Below are 27,675 nucleotides of genomic sequence, written 5' to 3' on the forward strand. Positions count from 1 at the left end.
CCCCCCAAAAAAAACCCATTAATTTGCTGTGAGCTGCTCTTATTTGGGGTCAGATTTGTACCAAGGAGGGGGATGCTCCCCGTGCTGCGATTTCCAGGGGTCCGCTGGGAACGGAGAGGGGGAATTGTCCTCTCCCACCTCCCCGATGGCGGGGCCGGCTGCTTCCAGCCCTCGGGATGCTCTTCCCTCCCTCCATCCCTCCTCCATCCCTCCTCCATCCCTCCTCCATCCCTCCTCCATCCCTCCCTCCCGGCGCTGTGCGCAAGCGTGCCCGCTCCCTGCCCGCTCCCCGCCCGCCCGGCTCCGGGCCGGCTCCGCATCCCGCCCCGGTCCCCGCCGCCCCCCGCAGCCCCCCTCGCCCGCCCCATGGTGAGTCCGCAGCGTGTATATGGGGGGGGGTCCCCTCTTTTTCTTGCCCCCCGCGCTCCGTGTCCGCGTCTCTGCTACAAATCCAACCGCCGGGGTTGAGCAAAATGGGATTGGTGGGGGGAAGCAAAATCCCGTTTTGGGGTTTTTTGGGGGAGTCTGGAGGGGTTGGGATATGGGATGCGCTGGGAGAGCGGCAGAACAGGCAGCGCTGCATGCATATGGGTTTTGCATATGGGGGGGATGCAAATTGGGGGTATGGGGGGGAACCCCCCCATTAACCAACGCTTGGACCCCCACTGATGTGCCTCATGCCCTTGGCGTTGATGTCGCAGTGAGTGTGGCATGATGGAAAGCAGGAAAGCAGCTTTATTTCTGTGGTTTGCTATTAGTATTATTTATCTAATTAATGTAATTAATTAGTGCCCGGAGCGCGGTCGAGCTTCCAGGTGGGAAAGCCCCCGCTCTCACAATGCCATCCCTCCCCATCCCCGGCAAAACAAAACCCCAGCATCTTGCTGGGATAATCCAGCCTTGGACATCGTTCCTACCCACGGCCACCCGTGAGGAGGGAGAACCCACCCCAAGACCCCCGCCAGGATTGTCCTGGCACCTCCCAACAGCTCGTTGCGATGGGTATGTGCGATTTTAATGCCTGGGTGCCAGTGAAAGGATGGGAAAATCCTGCTGGAGGCCCCAGGGAGGGGAGAACGTGCCCTGTGTGAGGCTCAGGATGAGGTTATGGGCAGAGGAATGATTGATTTAGGTGGTCTGAGCTTTTTATTTCCATCCCTGAGCATCCTCTGAGCAGTTGATGGATGCGCTCTCAAATCCTGGTCATTCCAAAGGGGTAGGAGGGATTGATCCTGGTGTGGACAGAGCTGCTGGGAGTGGGATGTGGGCATCCTGGTGCAGAATATTGATAATCCCCCATTGCACTCCACTGTGTGGCTTGGAGCTCCCTTCTTCCATGGGACAGGCTCATTCCCGGAGGGATAATGAGGTTGGTTGCCCCAGGACAGCAGAAAAAGGACTTTTCCCCATTGATCTTTCAATGTCAGGTCTGTCACATCTTTGCCGATGGGGTTTGTTCTGGGGAGCAAAGAACAAAGGGAAATCTTCCTCCAGGGCCTTTTCCATGCTCCTCAGTTGGGTATCAGCCATGGGGTGAGTCTTTCCCAGCGGGTTAATGGAGTGATGCCGGTGCTGTCCTGATGCCCAATGGGTTGGTGCCGTCTGGTCTCCGTCTCTTAGAGAGATGAGCTAATTAAAGTTTTGTGGTATAGCTTTTGGGAGATTCCTGCTGAATTTGCCTGTCTTCTGTGCCGGGATCTCCCTCCAACTGCTCTTGAAGAGGCTGGTGGTGGAGCCTGAGGCTTTTCTTTCTGCTATGAGAGAGCTGGGCTTGTTCAGCCTGGAGAAGGCTCCGGGGGGAGAACCTTCTCCCTTTGCTTAGCAAAGGGGCTGGCGCAGGTGGGGGGTCCCTGCTAATCCCTGCTCTTGGGCAGGATCTTTGGGATCAGGGATCAGCTGTGCTGGGACTGGTGGCTGCGGTCCACTTGTATTTCAGCTCTTCAAGGTGCACGGCGATTCCCATTGTGTGGCATAGCACTTCTCTGTAGCACATCCCAGATCCCAGCCTGGGAAGAGCCGGATCTGAGCAGAAGACTCAGAGATGGACTCATCCCAACAGATGCTGCCTGCAGCTGTGAGGTCTCCTCTTCCTACCCCAGCTCCTAATGACATGTCCAACCTATGACGAGCTCCTAACGTCATTATAAACTATAGGATGGGATCAATGTGCTTTGCTGGACTCTCCCTAACCCCTGTGCTTAATTATCTCCATCATTAGAGGGCTGCTCGCTCCTCCAGCTCCAGGCAATGGTTTAATAGCAACTTCCACAGCAAGGCACCAAATCCCATGAGGGTTCTGCAAATGGAAATATAAGAACTGTCTGTTGACACTAATTTTAAGGGATGTCCACTGTGGAGTAGAGTTGTCAAACAGAACTGGAACCATAATAGTGATCAGAGCCCACCCGTGGAGTGAAAACCCACTCGAGCCTCTTCTTGAGAGCTTTTCCTACTGTGCTTTTAGAAACAAAATAATTTCTCTTATATTATTTCCCTCCTTTTGATTGTTTTCTCTGGGCACAGCATGTAAAGAAGTAGGGATGTGGTTCTTCCTCCTGCAGAGGATGGCATCTCGCCTCACCTGCATCCCTGTGGGGACCCCAGTGGCTCTTACTGGGGACACTTGCAAGAGTAGTCTTGATTTTGCAGCCAGAAAAGGAAATGATTTGACTGTTTCACTCTCTTCTTTGCAACTTCTGGTTCTCTTTTTTGGGGTTTCTTCTTAACCTCCCTTTGCCTTCCTCTTGTGCTTGAACACCAGCGGCTTCCCTCTCTTCCAGCTGCGATCCTCATGGTGTTTAGCGAGCTTTTTCTAGGAAAACCCTGCGTCTTGGGAGGGAAAAGAGGAAAAAAACCCCAAACGACTTCCTGCTAACCTCTTACATTTCCAGCTGCTGACCCCTTGCATGTGACCGGGGTTGGGTTGGAAAGTTTCCTCTGAGGAAGGAGAAAGGGATTTGGTGAAACCAGAGGAGGAGTCACCTTCAATCCCGGCTTTGCTTCAGCCTGGCGGATGCTCAGGGTGGTTTTGGGCTGGCGCGGGCTGCGGCTCCTCTCCAGGATGTGTTCTGCTGTCTGTGGGAGGCCGATGAGCTGCAGTGCTGGCTCACAGATGCTCCGGCTCCGCCGCGCTGCCCATCGGCATGGGATGATGACTGCTGAGACCCTGGGAAGGTGGGTGGGAGCGATGGAGATGGGAAGGATGCAGGTGTTTGGTGCGTGGTGCGCCTGAAACAGCGGTTTTGGGGCTGTGGGAGTTGGTAGGTGCTGGATTCCAGATTCTGCACATTCCCTGTGGATCCTGCTTTAAACTGCCAGAGGGGAGACTGAGATGAGCTCTTAGGCAGAAGTTCTTCCCTGTGAGGGTGCTGCGGCGCTGGCACAGGGTGCCCAGAGAAGCTGTGGCTGCCCCATCCCTGGCAGTGTTCAAGGCCAGGTTGGACGGGTCAAGTGGAAGGAGCTTTAAGGTCCCTTCCGACCCAAACCATTCAGTGATGCTATGAACCTATGTTTGGCCACCCATGGGTGCTGCTGGTCCCTGTCACACGGGCTCCTTGCAGAGGACCTCTCTGCTTAAGCTAGGGTGGCATCTTCCATCAGCTCTTCAATGCTGGGATGCTCCGGGGTTTGCTGATCCACTGCCATTCAAGGACCAGTGTGTGATGCAGCCCATGCCGGCAGGGGATGCTCAGAGGTGGGATACAGTGGTCCCACGGGATAGATGGTGCAGGGCTCTGTGGTAATACAAGCAAGGCTGTTTGAAAGGATGCAGTGCCAGAGGAGGACTCTCCTCCCAATACCACACCTGTAAAGTTCTATCCACAAATCTACGGAGAGATTTCTCCTCTTCTTCGGAGTTGTTTTGCTTCTTGCAAATCAGAATCAACCTACATCACAAAGCTGCATCCAGGTAGGACTGAGCGGGGAGCTGGCTTCCTTTCCATCGCTATTTAGGGATTTAGAACTATAAGTGCTGAAGCTGGGTTTTTCTTTCTAACCCTGGGTCTGCGAAGGAGGCTTTAACCTGAGCTCACGCCGTTGGAATTCCCCGCTGCGCCTGGGAGAGGCTCCTCGCCTCCAATCGCTTCCAGATGCCGGCCTTGCTTCGGCTCTTCCCCTTGCAAAATGTCTCCCCCAGCCTCGGCCGAGTTCTCCCGGCCGGATTCGACATCCCGATATCCGGCTGGGATGTGTCAGCTGAGCCGCAGGGCTTTGTAAACCAGAGCTTGTTGCTGGTGGCGAGAGGTTGTGACTTGCCCCGCGGCCTTGCACAAGGGGCTGGATCATGTGTCGGGTTTTGAGCTGGTTGTGACGTTTCCATCCGGTGTTTTCTTTATATTTCTTTTAAATATATATATAAATATATATATCATATATATATATGAGCTGGGATGGAGCTTGGGACTTGGGGTCCCTGCTGCACGCCCTGTGCACATTGCAGAGCTTCCCTGAGCCCCAAAACAGGGGGAAACTGAGGCAGGAAAGCGCTGAGCAGGAGTTGAGGATGCTTTAATACTGCTGGGGGACTTTGATGATGCTCTGTGCATGCTGCCAGCCAAGCATCCCCATGATGGGTAATAAACCACCCCTGTCTGGGTGTTAAAACCCCATCCTGGCAGTTCCATGACCATTGTGTAGTTCGTGGGGTGGGATTTTGCCTAAGGATGGATCTGGACCCACCTGGGTTGGGAATGGAGGAGAGTGATAGGATGTCATGTGGAAAATGGGGTGGCAAATGAGAAATAAAGGGGAAAAACACAAAGAGAGGATGTAAGTGAGTTGAGGGATACAGGACTGAAGGAGGACCTGGGTGTGGGATGGTGTCAAAGATGAAGGGCAATGAAGGGCTTTAGGGGTTAAACGTGCTGCTGCCTCTTAGAGCGGAGAACAAGGCGTAAGGAACGGTGCCAAGTGCTGGGAAGTCCTCAGGCCCATCCCTGTGTGATAACCAGTGCCACTTCAGGACAAAAAACAGAAGGGAAAAGAAAGAAAACCCCACAAAGAACCGTCTGTTCAGGCACGTACGGGCTCAACAGGTTTTGCTCCCAGGCGGGGTCTGGTAGCTCGGGTGTTCAGAATGGGGGGAGCTGAAAGCCCAGCTTTCAAATATGCTTCTTATGCATCAAAAAATAGGTGATTTGTCCTCAAAAATAGGTGATTTGTCCTCAAAAATGAGTAATTTGTCCTCAAAAATATTACTCCAGGCTCTTTTTTTTCTTCCTGTTTTATTGCAGGGCGCAGGTAGGAGGGGAAGGTACAGGCAGCTCCTGACAAAGGACTGGAAGAGCAGAGGGTTGCAATAAAAATATAGGTGAACACAAAGGTTCACCCCAACATATGGGGTGTTTACCCCTAAAACAGCACCATGTTAGTGCAAGGGGGGGGGGATAAAACCTGCTCCAACACTTGGTCACCCCGCCAAACCCCTGCATCCTCCCTAAAGCACGCTTATGGTCCTTCAGCATCTGCTGAAGCTGGGGCTTCCCGGGCCCCTTTGCTACCTAATTAACAAAGCTGCTGCTTAATTCCGCCTGCATTTACAAGTTAAATGGACATATTATCTCTATTATGCAAACCCATATTTAAATCTTAATTATTTATTTGCCTGGCTCGCCTAAACGCATGCAGGCATCAAGCCTGGGGATGCTTTTCTCTTGGAAGAATAGAGTTTTGCTAAGAAATCAACCCCAAATAAGCTCTTTTTTGGTCTGACGGGTGATGCTGAACACTCCAGCATGGAAATAGCGGTGATTTCTCATGTCTGTTTTTTGTAGGAATTTGTTTTGGGGTGGTTTATCACGGGAGGCTCGTCCTTAAATAGCACTCATTTATTTTTAGGTTGTGTAATAGTATAATCCAGCTTGGCTGGGAAGCTTTGCTTTTCTTCCCATTCGCAGGGATTTAATAGAAGTAGGTTTATTAAATTATTTTATATTAAAATAAAATATTATTTATAAATAATCTTTTAAAAAATGTAATAAATGATCAAGATAATAAATAAATCCAGTTGGGGTCGAGGATGGGGGTTCTGCTAGTTGCTCTTCCATGATTTTCTGGCCAGGGAGCATCCGCTGGGGTGAGGCTCAGCAGGGAAGCCTTTACCCGAAAATCACATCCCACACTAGAATTACACCTTTGGACGGTTGGGAAGCGGCTGGATTGTCTCCCACTAAATACCTGCTGAATGAATAAGCTCCAGGTCCTGGGGCGATAGGGACTGGGGTGACGTGAGGGATGTGCCGGGCTTGGAAACACCTCGCTCATGCCAAGTAGAGATGTTCTCTCTGGAGGAGGAGGAGGAGGAGGATGAGCTCACCTGGATTTTATTCCCCTCCCAGCCTGGCTTTTGCTCTCTCCCCCCTTGGGAGGTTATTTTAACCGAGGGAGACCGGCGATGGAGCGCCGATGGACAGATGGATGGACAACTGCCTTGCTTCAGGTCTGGCTGCTGGAAGGGGGAGAAACTCCATCTCTATGTCCTCCTCCTCCTCTTTTAACAGCCTATGGGGGGTCCGGTTGGAATTAGATGATCCTAAGGTCCTTTCCAACCTTAACTATTCTATGATTCTATAACAGATGGGAGGGATTTGGTGCCTTGTCCCTGCTTTGCGCGTGTCCCCTCTTGCCTCTGCAAGTCCCAAAATGCTCGTCCCCCCCGAGGATGCTCCTGCACTGGGCCTGAGCCCCTCAAAGGACTGATCCTGGTTGGGTTTAATCATTAATAGGCGAAGGGATGCAGCCTTTTGGGTTTATGTTTTCTTCTGTCTGAAGCCATGAGCATCCCGGACCAGGAGATGTTGAGGAGGGAGTACAAGGTGTCTTTTCCCCCTCAGATTTGAAGATCATTATTTACATGGAGCCTGATAGAAGGAGGAGAAACTGGGCAGCAAAGCTGGGAGCCTGGGGAGGGAAAAGAGCAAAATTCAGCTTGTTCAGGGCTTTTTTTGAAGGCTCTGGGCTATGGGACGTTCATTTCCTGTCGGGATCAGCTGCCAGATGGGTTGAGCTGCCCGCGGCGCATGGTGGGGACCGCAGCTCTCAACCTGGCGGCTGCCTGAACTGCAATGGGTTTATTCCAGACCCTGGGCTGGGAGCACCACTTGGGAGGCTGGGAAACAATCCTGGATCTTCCAGTTGATCTGGAAAGACCAGCTTCGGGCAAAACCTCGGATCCTCCCGCCAGGGCCCATGTGCTTTAAGGGATCGTATGCTCCTCATCCTGGGCTGCAGCATCGTGCTGGGAGGATGCTGCAGGTAAAAAGGCATCCCCTCGCCCACCCTCAGGCAGCTCTGAGCATCCTCATCTACGTGGGTAGGGGCTGTACCATGAAGTGCTTTAGCAGGAGCTCCCCAGGGAGAGTTTAACCTCATTAGTGGATCCCATAATTCATGGGTGTAAATAGAACAGCTCCTTGCTGGTAGCAGAGTTGGATGCTGCAGTGGATTCAGGGCTGCTGGAAAGACCCTAGTGCAGGAAGGTGAATTTTTAGGGCACTTGCAAAGTGGCCCCAAGTGCATTGGTTTGGCTGTTGGTTGCCTCAAGCTGGGTTAATTGCAGATGGTGGAGTAGGAGAAAGCAGAGCTCCTTTAGCTGGAGAGGGAAGGCTCTGGGATGGAGCCATCCCTTGTTGTCCAGGGCATTTGTGGAAAGCCTGGTCTCTGGGGAGAAGCACCCAGCTTCCATGATACGAGAAACCATCTTAGGGATCCTCAGTGGTTTCCTTCCTCATCCCTTGCACAGGGATGTATCCCCATTGTTAAAAGCAAGAGGGCATTAAGAGTGAAGCATGCCTTGGGAAAGGATTGCACCATCTTAGCAGCCACCAGCATCTTTTATCTTTGCTTTCCCAGCTGGAAGAGGTGGAGAGAGGTAAGGAAATCTCCTGCCCTTCAGTTTCCCTTTGGAAGCATCTTCTCTGTGGTACTCAAACACCAGCTGTAGAGAGCACCTTGCTGGTCCTGTCCAAGCCACCCTTCAGCATCGCCATCAGCCTTCCTTGCACCAAATGAGGCTGAGATTGTTCCTTTAGTGGTTTTTTGGGGGGAGAACCACAAATCCCACCATCCATCCCACTGGCACAAGGGGGAAGAGCACAGCTGACTATTAACTGAGATAGCAATGGGTTTGCTTCACCCCAAGTGTTGCTCATTAGCTGGGGTAATCAAGCTGGATGCAGGGCAGCTGGCCCTGCAGAGGGGCTTTTCTCCCAGAGGCAGCATGGCAGGAGGGTTTCTGTGTGCAGCAGCTTCTTGGTGGGGTTTTTCCTTCCCCAAATCATAAGGATATTACAAACCATAAGGATGTTACAGTGCCAGGTGAGGATGTGTGATTTGGAATGTTTTGGGGGAAGAGATGCTGGAGATGAAGGATTAAGGAGCATCCTCCATGTGGGAAGGCAGGAGAGCTGTGGAGCACCCCATGGGGAGCAGGGCTGCATCACCTGCTTCCCAAGGATCTGAGTAACTTGTGGAAGGGGATTTCAATGGGAAAGGCCAAGAGGTTTTGGGGAAACCTGTGGCTTTGAACTGCCTCACTTCCTCCTTAAAAGCAGCTTGAAGCCAGGCCCTGGTTGCTGCCAGTGCTGGAGGAGGTGGGTGGCTTTGCAGAGAGCACAGACATCCTCTGCCACACGTGATGGCTCAAAGGGGCCTTTCTGCTGGTTCCCTGTCAGTGCTCAGAGCTGCACTGGGTGGGGATCAGTTGGGATCCACTGGATCCTCAGAAGGCGGATGGCTGCTGAGCGAAGCCTTCCTTGCCTGATGCTGCAATGGGTTGCTGTAGCCCTAAGGATGTTCTCCCTTCTTTCTTTGCTAGGGGAAGAGAGGACGGCCTCGTAGATCCCACCAAGCTCCTGCCTGCTCTGCCTGGACCAAGAGGACGGACCGTAAGTACCCATCGTTGTCCTGATGGGATGAAGGATGGGGATGCTGGAAAAGGTCTCCCTGAGAGGAGCATCCTGCTGCCAGCATGGCTGATGGGGTTAATGGAATGTCAAGGCAATGCTGGGGATGCAAAATGATGGAAGGATTAAATCCATCTGGTTCACCCTGGAGGTTTTGGGGACAAAGGACTTGAGATCAAGGGTGTGGTTACCCTGAGGATTGTACTACCCAAAATTGGCCAGTTTGCTGGTACAAAACAGGAGGTGTTGGAGGAAATGGTGTGGAAACAGCAGGGCTGCTGCGGTTAGGGGGTTAAGGTGGCACTTGGAGCCTTGCAAAGGGGACCATGACTCGGCAGACAGCTTTAGAGCCCCTAGAAAGGGGACTCCCATAGTCAAAAGTCTCTGCCTGTGGGGTAACTCGGCCCCTGGGGCTTAAGATCCCTGAATTTCCCACCTGTTTTCCCTGGAGAGCTGAGGTTGAATCTGGGCATTGCTTCAGTGTGGGTTGGAGTTGGGCCGGAGCACTTTGGTTTGGGTGTTTACCTCCCTTGACTGCTTGCATCCCTGTGGAGGCTTTGCCCACTGCTCCGGGGGGAGCAAGCAGTGGAGAAAGGCTGCCTTGATCTACAATAACCTATAACCCACCTGTTTTAACCTATAACAACACAGCCTAACACACTGTAGGTGCCTTCCATGCCGTGGGGTTATCCCAGAGGCATGGGATGCTCAGGTATGCCCATGCAGTGCTGTAAGAAGGGATTTGCGTCCCATCTCCTGTGTCTTCCTGCTGCAAGGACTAAATGAAAACCTGAAATGCGTTTTGGCTCCTGGGTATGTTAAAACCAAGTGCTATGAAAAGGTAGGAACAGCCCGGATTCATTCTGAGGACCTGCCACCATGGAAATACTTGTCCTACCTTATTTACTGTTTCTACCTCCTCAAAAGCACCCTCCTCATGGGTAAATGTTTTGTTAAGGCTGACATGCTGAAGGGGTTTGTTTTCAGTCGTCTTGTAAGCCTTTGGCTGGATTATTGTGTGCCTGAGATACCATAGGCTAAAGAAACAGTCACTCCTATTAAGGAGCAATTAAGATTCCTTCGAACTGACTCGCAGGGCTCTTAAAATAGGATAAATACGGGTACCAGCAGCACAGGCTGGTGTTCTGCGTGCTCCATGTGGCCATGTCTGGTGTCAAATGGGATTGATTTTTGCAGCACCACATCCTGATGACCTTCTGCATCCCTCCAAACCTGTGCTTGCAGGTTGTGCTCCTGCAATTGCTCTCTGGCAGCATCCCTGGTCCCACCACAGCATCCCTTGGAGGGGGATCAGATCCAGACCCCGCTGACTTTTAGGCTTGCAAGGGTGGTTGTTTACAATCCCACACGGTATATTTCCCGGCATTTGCCTCCCATCTTGGGCACAAGATAATCCCCAAGCACCTGGAGCTCGCAGCAGCCGGCACAAGGAAGTTTTGGGATGCCAGGCTGGAGGTTTGGGTGCCTTTGATGCTCTGCCAAGCCCAAGCAGCATCTTGAGTTGGCTGGATCCTTTCCCTGGAGCATCCCTCCCGGGTGCCTCCCAGGTTGTGTTCAGGCTCCAGCACGTGATGGCTTTGCCAGGGCAGGATGCAGCCGAGGCAGCGTGGGGGGTATGGCAGCATCTGCAAAGCTCCTCTGGGCTATCCCAGCCCTACCGCAGGGAGAGCATCCATGGGATTGGGGCTTGGAAGATCCCGGGGCTGCAAACTGTTTCCCCACTGGTTGCCCTTAAAGTGGAGCTTAGGATCTGTCCTGCTGTTCCCTGCAAGGCTCCAGGAGAGATGGGCTGGCTGCGGTCACAGAATCCCAGCCTTGTTTGGATTGAAGGGACCTTAAAGCTCATCCAGCTCCAACCCCCTGCCACGGGCAGGGACACCTTCCACTAGAGCAGGTTGCTCCAAGCCCCTGTGTCCAACCTGGCCTGGAACACTGCCAGGGATGGGGCAGCCACAGCTTCTCTGGGCACCCTGTGCCAGCGCCTCAGCACCCTCACAGGGAAGAGCTTCTGCCTCAGAGCTCATCTCGATCTCCCCTCTGGCAGGTTAAAGCCATTCCCCTTGTGCTGCCACTACAGGCCCTTGTGAAAAGCCCCTCTCCAGGTTTCCTGGAGCCCCTTTAGGCATTGGAGCTGCTCTAAGGTCTCCCCTTAAGGAGCCTTCTCTTCTCAGCCCAGCTCTCTCAGCCTGTCTCCAGAGCAGAGCTGCTCTAAGAGGCTCTATAGGAGAGCTCAAAGGGGTCTCTGCTCTCCCAGCCGTCTGTCCATCTCCCTTTGGCTCCTGCCGTTGTGAGTGAATCCCTGGGAACTGCTGGCACATCCATTCCTTGGGTGTGATCCCCTCCAAATTGAGCTCTCCTCCAGTTAAAAATAAATGAATGGGGGTTTTTTGGGGATGAACTTTTGGAGATGCTCATTCCCTGATGAGCACCCTTCTCACTCAGGGAAGCTGGGCCACAGACATGGGATGGTGGGAGCACTGGAGAGGTGTCCTTGCCATGTCACGCTTCATCTCCTCCATCCTTGGGTTACCATGGAAACATAAAGTACCAAGAGCTTTTGTTGCTGGTCCATGGATGCTTGGCTGAGATCACCATCCCCCCGTGCCAGGGTAAGGTGGGGGGATTTATATTCACCCACCACCTTTGTGCTCACTCCATGGCTTTAAACGCATTATTTTAACTTCTTTTCCCCCAAACGTGGGTTGGGAGCAGCTCAGCTGGTGCCTGCTGCCACTTTGTGGGTTGATGTGACTGAAATCCATGAAAGTGGAGCTGTTGAGGGGGGATGGATAGAGATACAGGGATGAGCTCCTCTGCGGTCACACACAAAGCTCTCCATGGGGCTTTCCTAGGATGGGGAGCAAAACCCTGCTCTGGGTTTGAGGGAGACGGGGAAACTCATGAGGTGCTTCACCACCAGATGCCTCCACAGCGTCCTGGGGATGGGGCTTTCCTGAAACACTGAGCTGGGGAAGGGGGAGCCTGGCTGGGAACACGAGATGCAGCAAGGATTCCATGCCCTTTGTGCAGCACTAACATTCCGCCCCAAGGTTCTGTGGCGGTTCGTTGCTCAGACATCAAAGAGAGGGGCTTTTTCAGTTGCTGCTTCCAAGCGTGGGGAGCAGAATCCACCTGGAATTTTCCTCCCAGCCCTGGAGTTTGGTGGGGGAGGCGATGCCCTGGACCAAACCCATGGGGAGCCGTGGTCGAGGCATGTTTGCATGTTCCATGAGAGGGGTGAGTGCTGAATCTCACCCTGCCAGATGGGACCAGGGGTGCTGCAGGGTCTGAAGATGCTGTGGGGGGATCAGGGGTGCTGTAGTGAGACAAGGATGCTGTGGGGGACCAGGGATGCTGTGGTCCCCCAGCAGGTGACGGGTATGCTGCAGGATGCTGAGGGGGGACCAGGGGTGCTGTAGTGAGACAGGGATGCTGTGGGGGGACCAGGGGTGCTGTAGTGAGATAGGGATGTTGTGGGGAGACCAGGGGTGCTGTAGTAGGACATGAATGTTGAGGGGAGACCAAAGGTGCTGTGGGGGGACCAGGGGTGCTGTAGTGGGACAGGGATGCTCCAGGATGCCGTGGGGGACCAGGGATGCTGTAGTGGGACAGGGATGCTGTGGGGTCTGAGGATCCTGTGGGGGACCAGGGATGCTGCAAAGTCTGAGGATGCTGCAGGGACCAGCAGGACCCTTTAGCATTGCTCCCCCACTATCTCTTCAAGGATAGAGGGAGCTGTCTCGAGGTGTTGAGACCTTCTTGCTTCTAAGCAACCGCTCTGGTTTGGGCTGCAGATCTGGTAGCACAAGGCTGGGGGGTGCTTGACTTCATTCCAAAAGCACCTCCGCCTTGGCCTGGGCTCAGGGGCAGCCTGGGTGTGCTCTGTTTTGCTCTGCATTCCCCAAACGCTTCCTTAACCAGCATTTGTTTTCCTTGGGAGTTATTAACTGTTTGCTTTAGATAAGTTTTGCATCAGGTCCAGCTTGTGCACGCAAGCCTTTGAAAGGATCATAAAGCCTTAAAAGAACACATCGGGTGGTGTATAAAGGCAAACACGGGGGTGAGAGCGGATTTTCCCAGCGTGTTAAGCCGGTAGGAAGCTCGGCTGGATGATTTGGCGCCGGAGGAGAGAGCTGGGGGGTGAATTTGGTGCTAAATTCGGGTCCAAATGCTTGGCCTGCTGAATGGGGATGCCCAGGCTGCCCAAGGAGCATCACCAACCTCAGGCTGTGGCTGCTGATTTCCCCTTGGGGACTTCTGTGGCCAGTTTTGCCAGGAAATAACAGCAGGAAAACACAAGGTGCTTCTTAATTTCCTCTGATTTTATTCTTTCCAAGCAGATGTAACATCTGCTTGGCGTTACTGGGGTGAGACCCCCCCAGCTCCTCATCCCTGCTTGCTCTGACCTGTGGGTTTAATCTTCCCTTTCCTTCCCAAGCTGGAGGGAGGACTCAGAGCCAGAAATACCGATGCAGGATGAGACCTGGGAATGGCAGCAGGATTTTGCCTCCCTTTCCCGGGGTCTCCAGGTGATGAACGGACTGAGCTGGGCACGATTCACCGGGAAGGAGCTTGATACCTGTGTTTTATGGAGGAGAAGGGGTTCCAAGGATGCAACCTCACCCGTTTCCCTCCCCTGCTGCCTTATGGACACAGCTTTCTTTGCTCTCTATCCTGTCCTGTTGCTTGTAGGACAGTTTAATTATCCTTAATGCCCTTTTAATTGCCCTACCTGCCCTTTTTAGCTATTTGCCCTTCCTGCCCTTTTCATTGCGGGAGCCTGGGATGAGGAAGGGAAGAGCCTGGCTCTGGTGGGATCATCTCTGGTCTCATTCCTCCTTGTTCTTGATACACTTTGCTCCCCAAACCACTCCTTGACTGATTCTTGGCTGGGTGAGGATATAGCCCGTTGTTGGGTGTCATGTGCTGGGTTCATTAGCAGTGCTTCATTAGGCGGGGCGAGGAGCTGAGATGGGTCACGTCCCCCCCCTCCAACAAGGTGACTAATCCCTCAGAGACCAGGGTTTCCACTGCTGGCCTGGGCGTGCTCCTTTTCTCTTGGCTGGGCGTTTAACACCTCCTTGCCCTCTCCTCCTCCAAGACGTGGCTGATTATGAGCAGGGAGAAGCTCAGTTATGGGCTGGCAAAGCCAAGCCCAGTTCTGAGCTGGGATTCATCCTTGGGGAGCGGGTTATTCAGGGAGCAAAGTCTCCCAGGTACCCCAAACCATCTCCCAGCCGGTAAGTCTATTCTCCGTCCTTGCTGGGTCGCGGTGGGGCCAGGGTGGCTCCGAGCTGGGCTCTTTGCTCCCTTATTCCAGGAGCAAGAGGTTTTGGAGGAAGAAAAAGGTGTCCCCACTTCCTTGTCTGGCGTTTGAGTGTACATTAAGGTTGCAGCATCCCCCTTTGCCCGGGCCAGGATGGTTGAATCGAAGGCATTGGAGGTTCCCCAAGTACGTGATGCTCTTTGCTTTGACACCACTCCTGTCTTTTCTGCTTGGCTCGGTGGTGGCTCGTTTGGCTTCTGTGGTGGCTGGTGTTGGTCGGATGCTTGAGCCAGGGCTGGGCTTTAAACCTTGCCCCCAGGTCATTGATTTGGGGTGTTGCGGTTGAAACCCCACTGGGGGCTTGTTCTTCCTCTTTGATTCTCTTTTGTTTTGTTCTTCTTGTTTCGGTGTTTAACCTGTATGGCTGAGGCTCCCCGGGAACTGTAGCCTTTGCCTGGCTTATATAAACTGTATAAATCAAACCTTCTCTGTGGGGCAGAGAAATGCGGATTTTAAATGGAAATACATTGGAAAACCCTAATACCTGCTTGTCTGATTGCAGATGGGGGAAGCGGGGGGGGGTGATGCCTCTTGGGCAGGGTTTTCAGGGATGGGTTTGGACCTCATCCGATGCCTTTCCCTCTTTCCCACCGCAGGTGACCAGCGACAGCCGCAATGAGAGCTCCGGCCCTCTCCTGATGCCTCTCCTGCTGATAAAAATGATCAACAAGTCTCGTGAGTCCCATGGGGAAGGTCCCATCTCTTTCCAAGCTGGAATGGGGGGGTTCCTGGGGGATTTGAACATGGAAATGTGGCTTTGGAGGGGGTCGGATGCTGCTTTGCTGTGGCTCCAGTTGGGTGATGGAGTATTGGGGCATCGCGATGGGATTTTGGGGTCTGGGTTTGGGCACACGGGAGCCCTCAGGCTTTGTGGTAGAAAAATGGGGTGGAGGCACCTGGAGAAAGGTATGGCCTTGTGTGGCCTTTGACACACACTGGGCATGAGGAAATGACACGGCAGACTTTGGATCCGGGACAAACCCACTCTGGCTCCATTCCGGAGGGGGTGACCTTGCCAGCCGGGTCCTGCTGCTCCCTGGGAATGACTCTGCAATCCTGGATCTACCAGAGCATCCCCATATCCCACCATCCAAACCCCAGGGTACCAGCTTGACAGTGTTTTTCTCTCTCTCCCCCCCCCCCCCCCCACCTTGGCATGCAGGAGGGAAGATACTCGGGGTGCTGGCATTGTTTCTGGTGATGGTTTGGTACTCGATCTACCGGGAAGACAGGTACATACAGCTGTGAGTGGCTTTTATTCCAATTTAAAGGACCTCCTGCCCTTTCCTTCACTCTGAGAAGGCGGCACCCTCCTGCCCAGCCCATGCAGCGATGCTGGAGCATCATCTTGCTGGATCCCAAGGGGCTGGGGGGGGGGCGGCTGATGCTGGAGGAGCAGGGACATGATATGAGGTTCCCCATTGGTGTGTGTTGGGATTGGGCTCTGTGGGGTTTTTTGGCAAGTGCCAGTGTTTTCCTGAGCCCAGGAAGAAGGGCAAACCCTTCTCTGTTCCCAGCCCCGTGATGGAGATGGGGAAAGCAGCGTGAGGTCTGTGAGTAGAGCAAGAGAGACCTCTTCTGATGCAAGGCTGCAAGGCCAGCAAATAAATACCCAAAGCAGAGCTTAAATCTGGCGGGCAATCTCCGCCATGCAATCCCATTGAATTCAAGCCCCCACCGCCAGGACAGGGATGCAGCGGAGCAGGCAGCATTTATGTCTTGTTTTAACCTCTTCCTTTACAGCTTTTATTTCCCTGTGCAAGAAAACAAGACGACGTGTCCCCTCGGGGAGGTGGAGAGGAAAGCGGCGCAGCTCATCGGGAAGTGAGTGTTGGGTTAGAGGGGAAAGCAGAGCCCTTCCTCCCCATCCCGCTCTCACCGTCCCTTTGCTCCTTGGCAGCTACACCAGGGACCACCCGCTCTTCTTGCAGCTGAAGGACTACTTTTGGGTGAAGACTCCATCGCTCTATGAGCTGCCCTACGGCACTAAAGGAAGCGGTGAGCCTCAGCATTGGGTTTCTGTTTGTCCTGAGACTGCTCCCTGGGGGTTTCATTGCCTCTTCTCAAAACCAGGTTGATATCTGGGGGAGTATTGTCTTCCCCTCCATCCCCCAGCAAGTAGTTTGCTCGATTTCTAGTTGTTATAGCACTTATCTACTCACCCTGGTCCCTATCCTATGGTTTAGGGTGGGCCAGGCTTGACTAAGCAAAGGATTATGTGCCCGGAGCTGGGATAGTGGCAGGAGGTATGTGGCAGGGATGGGGCAGCACTCATTGTAGCAGGCAGGAGCTGCCTTCCTCACCTTCTCCTCACTCTTGCTTTGCAGAAGACGTCCTCCTGCGCTTGCTGTCGATCACCCACTACTCCCTGCCCAAGAGCATCCAGAGGTAACGCCGGGGTGGGTTCAGGGGCTCTTCTGTCTCATCATCGTTCTCTTGTGGGGTGGGAATTTGCTCATTTTGGGCTCAAGATCTGGCAAAACGAACCTCAGCAACCCAGGGCTGGTGAATAGAGCAAGGGAAGCTTTGTGGGCTGGACAACATAGGGTTAAACCCCTCTCCCTTGGGGGTTAAACCCACCTTGGTTTTAGAGCAGGTCTGGTTGAGAAGGGGCTTTTCTCCTGCAGACTGAAGTGCCGGAGGTGCGCGGTGGTGGGCAACGGCCACCGGCTCCGCAACAGCTCCATGGGGGAGACCATCAACACGTATGATGTTGTGATCAGGTATGGCCCTGCATCCGTCCCACTGATCCCTCCCCAGTGCTACCTGCAGATGGGGTTGATACCCGTGATGTCCTCATATCCCCCCTCAAGGCTGAACAATGCCCCGGTCCATGGTTACGAGCAGGATGTGGGCTCTAAGACGACCATGCGCCTCTTCTACCCGGAGTCAGCCCACTTCAACCCCAGGACAGAGAACAACCCCGACACATTGCTGGTGCTGGTGCCCTTCAAGCCCATGGACTTCCAGTGGATGGAGGCCATCCTTAATGACAAGAAGAGGGTGAGTGTGGTGGGGAACTGGGTCCAACCTTCCTCCCAGCCAACCCTTGGGGACCTACCTCTCTTACTGGGACACATCTCTATCTTCTTGCAGGTGCGGAAAGGGTTTTGGAAACAGCCTCCATTGATCTGGGACGCTAACCCGGAGCAAGTCCGCATCCTCAACCCTTATTACATGGAAGTAACTGCTGCTAAACTGCTCAACCTCCCCATGAAGCAGCCACGGAAGGTCAAGCAGGTAAGGGGGTGAGAATGGCTGGTCCCCATTGAGGACCCCCTTTGAGGGGTGATGTCCTTCCTGCTGCTCCCCCTGGTGCAACTTGGTGAAGGCCATGGCTCTTTGTAAGCTTTTTCCTCCACCCTCTCCCTTCAGAAGCCCACCACGGGGCTGTTGGCCATCACTTTGGCGCTGCACTTCTGTGACCTGGTGCACATCGCAGGCTTCGGCTATCCCGATTCGGCCAACAAGAAGCAGACCATTCACTACTATGAACAGATCACACTCAAGTCCATGGCAGTACGTGTCAGCCCCCCACTTTGTCCATGTTAACCCTTGTTTTCCCCCCTGGATGGGGATTGTGGCCCAGGAATGACACTGAGCAGTGCGGGAAGCTCTCCCCTTGCTCCCCTTTCACAATGGGTGTTGATGGGCTATGGGGAGAAGTTAGATGATGACCTTTAAAGCCATGGTGGAGAGTTGGGTTTGGTTTATGTGAGGGGGCTGGGAAGGTCATATCCTTCCTTTTGGGGGGCTCCTCACTTTAGGTGAAGGCACCAGGTCCCCTCAGTGCTGGTGGAGTGGGCAAGGTGGAGGGCTGGGAAGGGGCAGAAGGGATATGGGTCTCAGCCGTGCCATGTCCTGCAGGCATCAGAGCACAACGTCTCACACGAGGCGGTGGCCATCAAGCGGATGCTGGAGCTGGGTCTCATCAAGAACCTCACCTACTTCTGAGGGCACCGGGGGCTGCGCAGGGACCACATCCCCCATTTGAAGGGGGACACCAACGCCAGCACAGCCGGAGCCGGGCGAGGGCAGAGCATCACCACCGCACCCTGCCCTGGTGGCACTCCTGTTGCTGGGGAGCCTGCGCTGGACTGCGGGTGCCCCGGCCTGGGGGGCGCAGGGAGCCCCCACATCGCACCCGGAGCCTTTTCCTACCGATGCACTGATGCTACCGAGGACCTGAAGGGGGTTTTGGGGTGGGGTTTGCCCTCCCAGCAGGCCTGGGGGGTAAAGGGGGGGGCAGGAGCCATTCCTCTGGGCTCTTACTCTTAATTCCCTCCTATTCGGACGAGGGTCCCACTGAGGGGCTGATATGGGGGTCCTGGGGTCCCCCCAGGGAGCAGGAGCCTTCAGGGGGTCCATGTCACCTCCTCCCTACCTGGGTCCCCCCCAGATATTTAATTCCCCCTCTTTTTATTTCCTTTCTCCTCAGCGGCCCCATCCTGTGCCTTAGCGCTGGCGCGGGGGCTCATCCCCGCAGCCCCCCGGGGAGGGGGGGCACCCCGAGGTGCTTGGGGTCTGCAGGGGCCTTTTGGGTGGGGGGGGCGTTTTAATTTAATTAATTTAAATGCTTATTTATCGTGGAGCTTCTCCTGGGGCTTGTGTGATACTCATGGCGGGGTGAGTATGGGTGAGTGATGGGGTGAGTGGGTGAGTGTGAGTGTGCACCGGGCCTTGGGGGGCTGAGATGGGGTCACCCCACTACATCCCCTTACCTGCTGTGTCCCTGGTGTGACACCCCATCTCCTGCGCCATGCCTCAGTTTCCCTTTGCCATAGGCCCCCCTGCACCCATACACCCGACTTGGGAACCCCACCGTGATGTTGTATCCCACCCAAGCTCCAGGCCAGGTCCGTGCTGGGGCAGAGCATCACCCAAAGAGCCGGCGTCCTCGCGGGGCGGGCATCAGCCACGAGAAACACCTCTTGTATTGACCGTGGCGCTGCGCTCCAGTGATACTGCGCGGAGAGGCCCTTCCCGGGGAGGGGGGGTCCCCATCCCACTGATGTCCCCCCTTCTCCTGTCCCACGCAGCAGGACCCCCCTTTTTAACCCCCCCCCAAAACGGACGCTATAAGTATGGACACAGAACACCAAGAAGGAAGGGAAGGAGCCGGGTGGGAGAGGGCGGCGGGAAGCTGAGGTGGGTGCAGGGGTGCGTGGTTGGGCTGGGGGTGACCCCTCGGTGGGGTTGTGCTTTAGCATGTACCGGGCTGGAGGATGATGCTCGGCCGGTCCCCAGCCCCACAGCCCCGCTCCGCTGGGGGCTGGATCCAGCCTCTTCCCACCGCCATTCCCGGCGGGTGCAACCGTCCCGGCACGAAGCCGTGGCGCCCGCACGGAGGGTCCTGAGCATCCCCGAAGGGGGCTCAAACGTGTGTCTGCATCCGCCTCTGCAGGGGCCGGCTGGGGTCCGAGTTTTGGGAAGAAGACTGGGAATGGTGGGAGGAGGAGGCGGAAGCCTTGCTGGCCTTGTCGAACTGCACGTAGCCGTCCTGCTTGCCGCTGCTGCTGATGCTGCTGTCGCACTGGGTGTCGAGGAAGGAGCTGCTGTCGCTCATGGAGCCGCGCTGGAACTCGCGCTCGCACAGCTCGATGGAGCTGCTGCCCATGCCCAGCACGAAGCGCTGGCTGTAGTCGTAGAGGCGGCTCTGCCCGCTCAAGGTGCTGTAGATGTTGGTGAAGGACATGCCGGTGGGCACACGCTGCTTGTTGGCTGGGCGCAGGTCGGCCGGGCAGCCCGACAGGGAGATGGTAGGGGTGGAGTGGTGCTCCTTGAAGGTGTTCACGCTGTAGTAGCCATTGGTGGGGTCCTGGGGAGCAGGAAAGGAAGGGGACAGGTTGGTGGTGCCCATCCTACATGTGTGTGCTTTTGAGGCACTCACCCAGCAATACCACCCATGATAGACACTCATCTCCCTTGTAGAGCATTGTGCCCCTAGTGCATCCCATGCAGCTCAGCCCCCTCTGAATAGGGGCTAGAGGGAGGCATGGGGACCCCTTGCCTAGCACCCACCCACCTTTTTTTATCCCGTAAAGGGGGCTGGGACCAGCAAACAGCACTGTGGGTACCAAAGCATCCTTCCCTGTGCAGGAATGGCCCTTCAGTATGGGGGACATGGCACAAGGAGAGAAAGCCTGGCAGCAGCACTGCTGGGTGATGGATGAGCTGATCCTGCCCTATGGTGGGCATGGAGATGGGTGCCCAGCACCTTGGGATGCAATCGCGTTGGCCACAGGGGTAACCGTGGGGTCTTTGAGTCACATCTTGTCATGGGGCTGGGGATGAAGAGGGGGGATGCTCACCTTCAGGTTTTGAAACTCCTTCTCTTCCTCCTTGAGCACCTCGAGCTGCTTCAGCACCGAGTCCTGCTGGAACTCCCCCCGGTCCATCTAGGAAAGGATGGAAGTGGGTGTCAGCATCCTCATTGCAAGTTGTGGGTTTTAATCCTCTGTTTAGGACTAGAAGGGCTCAGCTGATGTGGGAAGTGAATTACTGACATCTACCATGGTGAGTGTTGGGGCTGCACCCAAACAACCCCCCAAATCTCCTTTTTTGTTGCTGTTTCTTCTTTCTTTTCATCCTTTCCCACTAACCTGAACTTGGCCACCAACACCTCAACATCCCAGCCACGTTCTGGCACATATTTAAGGCGAAAGCCTTAATTTGACCCCCACACTTTGTGTCATTGGCTCTTCTTGAAAGATTTGAGTCCCCTGCCTGTCCCCAGGTGGGTCAGGAGGGGATGGACAGGCTCAAAAAGCTCCTTTTGATGTGATTTGAGTCCATTTTATCCTGCCATTGCTCCTTGTTGGATGCTGATGCCTGATGCTGCCATCCTGACATGCTGCTTTCACCCATCTCTCTTCCTTTGGAGACTGACCATGATGCAGGCGGGCAAGATCCATGTTAATTAGCTCATGGCTTTAATTACCCTTCCTTCAGCAGATGGGGATGTGCAGAAGCAGAATACTCATAGAATCATAGAATAGTTCAACCAACTTCTTCCTGAACACACACCTCCAGCTGTGTTTCTCTGCCCCGGCACTGGGCTTGCACCCCTATATCAGCCCCAAAATCCCCTTTTATTGCCCAACTTCTCCTTTTTGTAAAGCTGGTAAGTGGTTGTGGAAACTCACTCTGCAGCACTTTGTGTTCATCTCCTGGAAGCCTTTGATATGGCTATTCAATGTAATAAATTAAAGTACCTGAGTTATCCTAGGGAAAAAAAAAAGCCTGTAATGGCCATTGATTTACCAGGGTAAATGCAAAGGATTGCATTCAGTGCAGCTCAAATGGTACATGGAGGGGTTTTATTGCTCTGTGGGTTGCATGCCAGCCCCAGCAACACCCTAAATCCCCTAAAGCATCACTGTAAAGGCATGGGATAGGGTTGCACGCAGATGTATAGCACCCATCACAAGGGTTTCAAAGGTCCTGGGTTAGAACGAAAAGGAGAAATCACTTCTGCTTGGACATGGCTGTTTTTTGGTATGAGCGATCCAGGTCTTCACAGTCAGAAATGGAGAGGGGAGAAGAGCAGGAGAGAATCAAAAGGACAGTGCTGCTGGTGGCAAAACCTCCAAAATGGGTATTTTAAGCCATTTTATGTCACCTCTTGCAATGATGACTGGATTGACTAACTAAAGTTAACTCTATTACCAGTATTAATGGGGATTACAAGTGCAAAAGCAGCAGGGGAGGGGGAGGAGAGGGAAATACGTGGAAAAGGAGACTAGAAATCGTAGAATCACAGCCTGGTTTGGGTTGGAAGGGACTTTGAGATCACTTCTATCACACTTGCTCCTGGCAGTGACGATGACTCCTTCAGGATCGTCAGCCCCATTTCACAGGTGAGGAAACTGAGGCACGGAGTCCCATCAACCAGGAATAAAGCCCAGTCACCCAGCCATGACAACAGAGGAGGTTACACCATGTTGAAGCTGATGATGTTCTTCAACCCCTAATCACAGACCAGACTCAGCCGAAGTGGCATGCCCATTCCATGCATCCCGATGGGAGTGAGAAAGCTGCTGCTGTGATTTAGTTTGTCCAGGATCAGACTCCTTAATGGGCTCTTTTGCCTCCAGCCCCTGGCTGCTATTTGCTTTCCCTGCTGGCTGGCAGCCTTTTCCCTGCCTGTGGGCAGAGCGGCTAATGGAGTTGAGGAGCCGGTGCTGAGACAATGCGAACAAATGCAAATCAGGCAGCATGACGTGTCTCCTAAGGTGTTAATGAACTTATAGATGCATGAATAATTATTTGTGAAAAGCACGGCGAGCTGCAGAGGTCACAGATGGCTGGAGAATAACAAATGCAATGACATTTAGCGGGGGGAAAGAAGAGTCACGCTGGCACTTTGCAGCCGGAAAGGCTCCAGCAAAGCAGAGACATGGTGAGATCATTTCAAAGGATGCTGTTGAGGTTGAGCCCGGGCTTGAAAGGCCACAAGAAGCTTAAGGAGGGTAAATGAAGACGCAGCGAGGGAAATAATGTACGGGGAGGAGGGAAAGCAGGGAGGTCTTGGGGTGAAGGCATGGAGCAAGTAAAGGGTGCTGTGCAGTGCTCATCACCACTCATTAGAAAGGATGGATTTGTTTTAACTTGATCCATCATTTCATTGGCAAACTTGAAGCATCTTGTTAGGAATTCATTGAGCAGCTGAAGCCTGGATCTCTAATGGCCAGAAGAGGATGCTCAAAGAGCAAAGAAGAGGAGGAGGAACAGTGGGGGATCCCTGAGGACTCTGGAGAGAGAAGAAATTGGGAAGCATTTACTGGGAATGCTGTTGCCAAGAGCAGATGATGAAGGGGAGGCTCTGGTCAAGGCATCGGACGGGGCTTTGTTGTCTTCTCCCTGCCAGGTAGGCTGTCCAAATCTGCCCAGCATTGGGGTCGTAGACTATGGCCATTTATTCCAACCTTTTGATCCAACAATGTTATTTCCAACTGATGTATCTTCAGGAAAAGCCCCTGGATTTGGCCAGAAGAGGGGGAAACTCACCTTCTCCCAGTCCAGCAGCCAGGCTGTTATGCTCTGTCATCTTGCACCTGAAGTGCTTGCCTCCCCTCTTTGCGCTTAAATAGCCCCTTTATATCATGCTGTAACCAAACCACCTCTCAAAAGTCTGGCTGATAAAGCTAGAACATGAGCTCTGTAAACCGCTCCCTGTAAGGCATTTATTTCCCTGCTATCAAATAAATGTCATTCTTTTTCTGCACCATTTCCACCCTGTCAGCATCCTTACTGCACTGTGCCCAGCACAGCGCTGCACTGCTCCTGCACAGCCACATCAAGGGCACACACTGATGTGAAATCACCTTCTGGCTCTGCCCCATGGTGTCTTGCAAGATGCTGTGGCTGGAATCCCACTACCATCCTCTTCCTCATTTATTCATCAGCGGTAAATGTTCCTTGTATGCCCCCTCTGCTGAGGCTTCCAGCTTGGTGCTTAAGGTCTTGAGTGGCATTTGGGCTGCTCCCAGCCTCTCTTTTGGAAGCCAGGTCCAGGCTTGCACTGTTAATCGCTGTGGTAGAGGGTCCTACGAAGAGGAAGCTCCTCATTCCCTGTCATCTTGCTCCAAACCCACGTCCCAGCCCCCTCTGTCCTTCCATGGAGCTCTGTCCTTCAGCACATCCTGAAGTGGATCTGCAGACTTCTCAGGGCAAAGTTCTGTTGGGAACGAAGGGTCTTGCACAGAAACCTCAGCTGTGCTGGGATAGATCTCCATGCCAGACCTCCACCTCTTCCTGCTTCTCATTTCAAGGCTCCTGCTGGTTTCTGTGCCCACCCTACGACACTCGGCCTTGCCTTTCCACCAGTAACTCATCAAACAGCTTTTTGCATGCTAATGCTTGCAAGTGCTGCCCGAAAACCAGAGGGTTAGAGCAGGAAAAACCCACCCAGCAGCCTAGAAATCAGCCTCCAGCCTCTTCAATCCCTTCTCCCTCTCCTCTTAGCTCTTTTCTCTCACCTTTCATGGCTATTTTATCTATTTATTTGTTTGATTCATTCCAGTCCATGGACTGAAGATGAATTTCCTGGGCTATGTTGCCCAAGTCTACTTGCTGTCTGCAGCTCTTCCCTGAAGCGAGGTGGCAAATTCACAATAAACCTCTCCCATCTCTCCCTCCTCATTAGCAAAGTTTCACTTGAGGAGCTTTTATGGCAGGAGAATGTGTATCTCAAGAGCAGGATATTGGGAGAAGCATCTTTGCCTGGAGTGGGGATTACAGTGCTGAACTACATGTGTCTGGGCTCGTCACCATCAAACACTTACCCGGAGTAATAGCTTAAGGGGAGAAGCAGTTAATCCTTACCATCAGCTGCTTGATGGTGGGGTGCTCCTCTGTCTCTCTGCCCGAGGCTGGCTCCTTGTGCACGATCTCCACACGGATATCGTTCTTGGCAGAAACCACACCTTTGAGATCTGGGCAAAGAGTGAGATGGAGAAGGGGGTTAGTCAAAGGCAATCGTGGACCATCCTCAGGGACATGACTGGTAGCATCAAGGAAAATTAACCCTGGCTCAGCAAAGCCACCTGAGAATTGGGGGAATTGCCATGAGGTATGGGCATGCGAAAACTATATCACTTGTGGGGAGCTCAAATGTCTATTGTAATGCCTTTGGGAGCTTGTTTAGTCCCTGCCATACTCGTGGTGCTTTTTAACAGGGGATCAAACAGATGGTAGGATGTTTGTCCAGACTGCTGATGCTTGGGGAGCACCTGAAATGCTGCTCCCAAGGGATACACTGGCACTGGGAAGCCCCTGAGAAAAGCGTCCTCCAGGATTGAGGTGCAGATACATATGGGAAAGGCCAAGCAATGAACAAAGACGGGGCTTTGGGAATGATGAACTCATCCCTGCTGCTGTTCCAAGCAGCCTGTTTCCACGTAGGGCAGAGACAAGCGTTTCTGGAGAGACTCTCTGCCTCCCCTGAAGGTGTCAGGCGTGCTTTGAAGAAGTCATTTCAGCAAAGTGAAACCACAGACACAGAGCAGCAGGAGCAGAAAGAGCCGCGCGCGGATCCGAGATGAAAAGCAGCGGTGGATGCAAATCTGAACAGCGAGATCTAAACAGCTCCCAGCTTTGAAGCCAGGCTTCAGCTTACGAGCTGGCTTCCACCTCCCGGCCAGCTCTGCCAACCCTCCCGGACCCAAAACTGCCTTGAGCTGCTGGGCTCGTCAGATCTGCCTCCAGCCAGAGGAACCAAGCCAGGATTGCACCGCCTCAGCCCAGCAACGGCTGGGCCATGCAGGAGGAGATGGTGATTGTATCTGTGACCCAAACTGAATCATGCAGCCGAGCCCAGCTTGAAGCTCCATCCTTGAATTCATCTGCCCCAGCATCCCGTGCCCTCAGTATCTGCAGCCCTGCTGTTGCCCATAGATGTCTCCAAGTCTTGACATGCAAGGCAAAGGGTTTGCTTGGGAAGCTACTACTGCTTTTTCCTCTTTTTTTCCCTGCTGAGATTGTGTTCCTGGTGCTGGAACCTTCATCTTTAATCACAAGGAGAAGCTAATTACTGTCTTGCACGTCCTCTCCCAGGAGTGTTCCCCCTTAAATAACTCTGGGCTGTTAAGTCACTGAAGATACAACAACAGATGTGCAGTAAAGTGGTTTCTTTTCCCCTTTTCCATGAGCCTCCAGGCTCAGTGTGTCTGGGAGAGGAATCTGCAGTCATCCTGGTAGGAAATGAGTCCCTGCCCTGACAGCGAAGGGCTCTGTTGGTCCCCTCACTCCTGAGCTGATCCCTATAATCCGTCTGCTGATTTCACACCACTAACCACGATGAGAGTGCTTTCCTCGCCTTTCAGCCTGGTGTTTCTACCTTCCTGATGCCCACCTGCTGCTGCAGATAGCGGCCACAGCATCCAGTTTGCATTAGCACCTGCAAAATTGGGCTAAAATCCCTTCACCTCTCCACAGGGCACGGCAACAAGGGACTTAACACTGCAGGAGGAGAACAGCAGTGGAGCAGTGAGCACGCTGGGAAGATGCCCACACCCGGAGGGCTTATACAGGAGACCAAAAAGTCCTTTCTAAGTGGGACATCACTGGAAACACAGCGGAGGAAAGGAACTTCAATCACTGCCATGCCACCATCTACCCTCTTCCCAGCCCTGGCAAAGCAAATGCCTCTTCTTCCTGATTTACCACTGGGAATCCAAGGGATAAATCACAGCAGACATTTGGCTGGGATGCGGTTGTCCCCTCCTGGAAGGACAATCCCTGCTTCTTCCCTCACCCTCTGCATGCTTCCAGCTTGTGAGGGACTCTCAATCCTGGCGCTTGCACCGCATCTTTGATCTGCTATCACAGCATCAGTGTTAAACTGTATGTCCCATAAAGAACCCTGCACCATCTGGTTACATCAGATAAGAGGAAGATAATGAACCACATGCTTTCCCAGCTTTGAATGTGGAGAGCATGGATGATTGCGTCCCACCATTGGCATGGTAACACGGCTTGGCTCCTGCTTCTTCAGGTGCTTGAACTGTCCATCACTGCTGAGTGATCTCCACAGCATTGAACTGGCGTGGTCTTGGGTCCTGCCCGTCACCAATGCTTCCTCGAAAAGCAAGATTAATGACTGCCCCCATTTAATTCGTTAACACTCGCTAATGGGAGCTGCAAGAGTTCAGAAAACCAGGGGATGAGACACTGAGAGGCATCATTATCGCTCTCAAAATTAAACACATTTCTGCCGTGGGAGGCCGTGTGTTCATACCCAAATCCAGGAGGAGCCTGGTGCCTCTGACTGCTTTGTAAATGATCAAGGGGGGGAAATGAAAAGAGAAACAAGTGGGGTTTCTGGCACACATACACAGAGCTTGGCATCCCCGCATCCATACCACGCGTCTCTCAAGCCTGCAGCACCATTGAGTATATCCTCTTCTCCCTTAGTCTGAGATGCTCCAGACAATCCCCACTCTTCTCCCTCTTGGTCTGATGCCTTTTCATTTAGCCAACAATCCTGCTTTAATTTCCTGGTGTCTTTTTAATGAGGCAACATGATACCACGCTGTTTATCCCCTCTTCTCCTCTACCTGTGTCTCTAATGTCACTTTAACTGGTGTTCTCAACACAGCCAGGCTTCAAAACCCATGTGTCCCATGTAAAACCCCTCAGCTGGCTGTGATTTCCCTCTAGGAAATGCACATTTGATGTTGAGAAAAATGGAATTGAATCAGAAGTAGAACAGAGAGCACAAACCAAGGAGGGGTTTTAAGCACCATGGTGAGGATGCTTCTCCCTCTTGGATATCAGCATTTTCCCAAGGGAGGGATTAAGCACAGGTCCCTTTGCTACCCCTTTGCCCCCAGGACACCCGTGCCCAAGCTGCCTGGGCTGTTAACAGGGATTAACATTTAGCTGGCATCTTTTTCCCTGTGCTCCGAAACCCTTTTCCCATAG

General features: G+C 53.4%; 2 protein-coding genes and 1 long non-coding RNA gene across 15 annotated transcripts in view; 2 read left to right on the top strand and 1 right to left on the bottom strand.

Annotated features, from left to right (window-relative positions):
* The first annotated feature begins 275 nt into the window (after positions 1–275).
* On the top strand, positions 276–18,841 carry ST3GAL4 (ST3 beta-galactoside alpha-2,3-sialyltransferase 4). 11 transcript variants are annotated; one of them, XM_030505462.1, is made up of 12 exons: positions 276–369; positions 8,816–8,885; positions 14,847–14,925; positions 15,413–15,482; positions 15,994–16,074; positions 16,151–16,248; positions 16,578–16,638; positions 16,878–16,973; positions 17,064–17,253; positions 17,347–17,490; positions 17,626–17,769; positions 18,118–18,841. In XM_030505462.1, the coding sequence occupies exons 3-12, from the start codon at positions 14,889–14,891 to the stop codon at positions 18,202–18,204; spliced, it is 1,008 nt and encodes a 335-aa protein (XP_030361322.1). In that variant the 5' UTR covers positions 276–369; positions 8,816–8,885; positions 14,847–14,888; the 3' UTR covers positions 18,205–18,841. The 11 variants fall into 11 exon arrangements, with proteins under 11 accessions (XP_030361322.1, XP_030361314.1, XP_030361318.1 ...); XM_030505454.1 differs by adding an exon at positions 14,245–14,376 and having other exon boundaries at positions 302–369; positions 15,413–15,494; positions 16,878–17,490; XM_030505460.1 differs by lacking the exon at positions 276–369 and having other exon boundaries at positions 8,676–8,885; positions 15,413–15,494.
* Positions 15,970–27,675, bottom strand: part of KIRREL3 (kirre like nephrin family adhesion molecule 3) — a 279,213-nt gene continuing 267,507 nt past the window's right edge. For all 3 annotated transcript variants that reach the window (XM_030505450.1, XM_030505451.1, XM_030505449.1), the window contains 3 exons: positions 24,577–24,686; positions 20,562–20,648; positions 15,970–20,068 (listed from right to left, as the gene is read on the bottom strand). In XM_030505450.1, the coding sequence (XP_030361310.1) occupies positions 19,625–20,068; positions 20,562–20,648; positions 24,577–24,686 (641 nt within the window). In that variant the 3' untranslated portion in view covers positions 15,970–19,624. The remainder of the gene's footprint in view (positions 20,069–20,561; positions 20,649–24,576; positions 24,687–27,675) is intronic.
* LOC115616349 lies at positions 21,856–23,479 on the top strand. Its single transcript, XR_003994273.1, has 2 exons — positions 21,856–23,119; positions 23,220–23,479. It is a non-coding gene; the product is annotated as an uncharacterized LOC115616349 (long non-coding RNA).

Source organism: Strigops habroptila, chromosome 17 (genome assembly GCF_004027225.2).
Source record: "Strigops habroptila isolate Jane chromosome 17, bStrHab1.2.pri, whole genome shotgun sequence".
NCBI lineage: Eukaryota > Metazoa > Chordata > Aves > Psittaciformes > Psittacidae > Strigops > Strigops habroptila.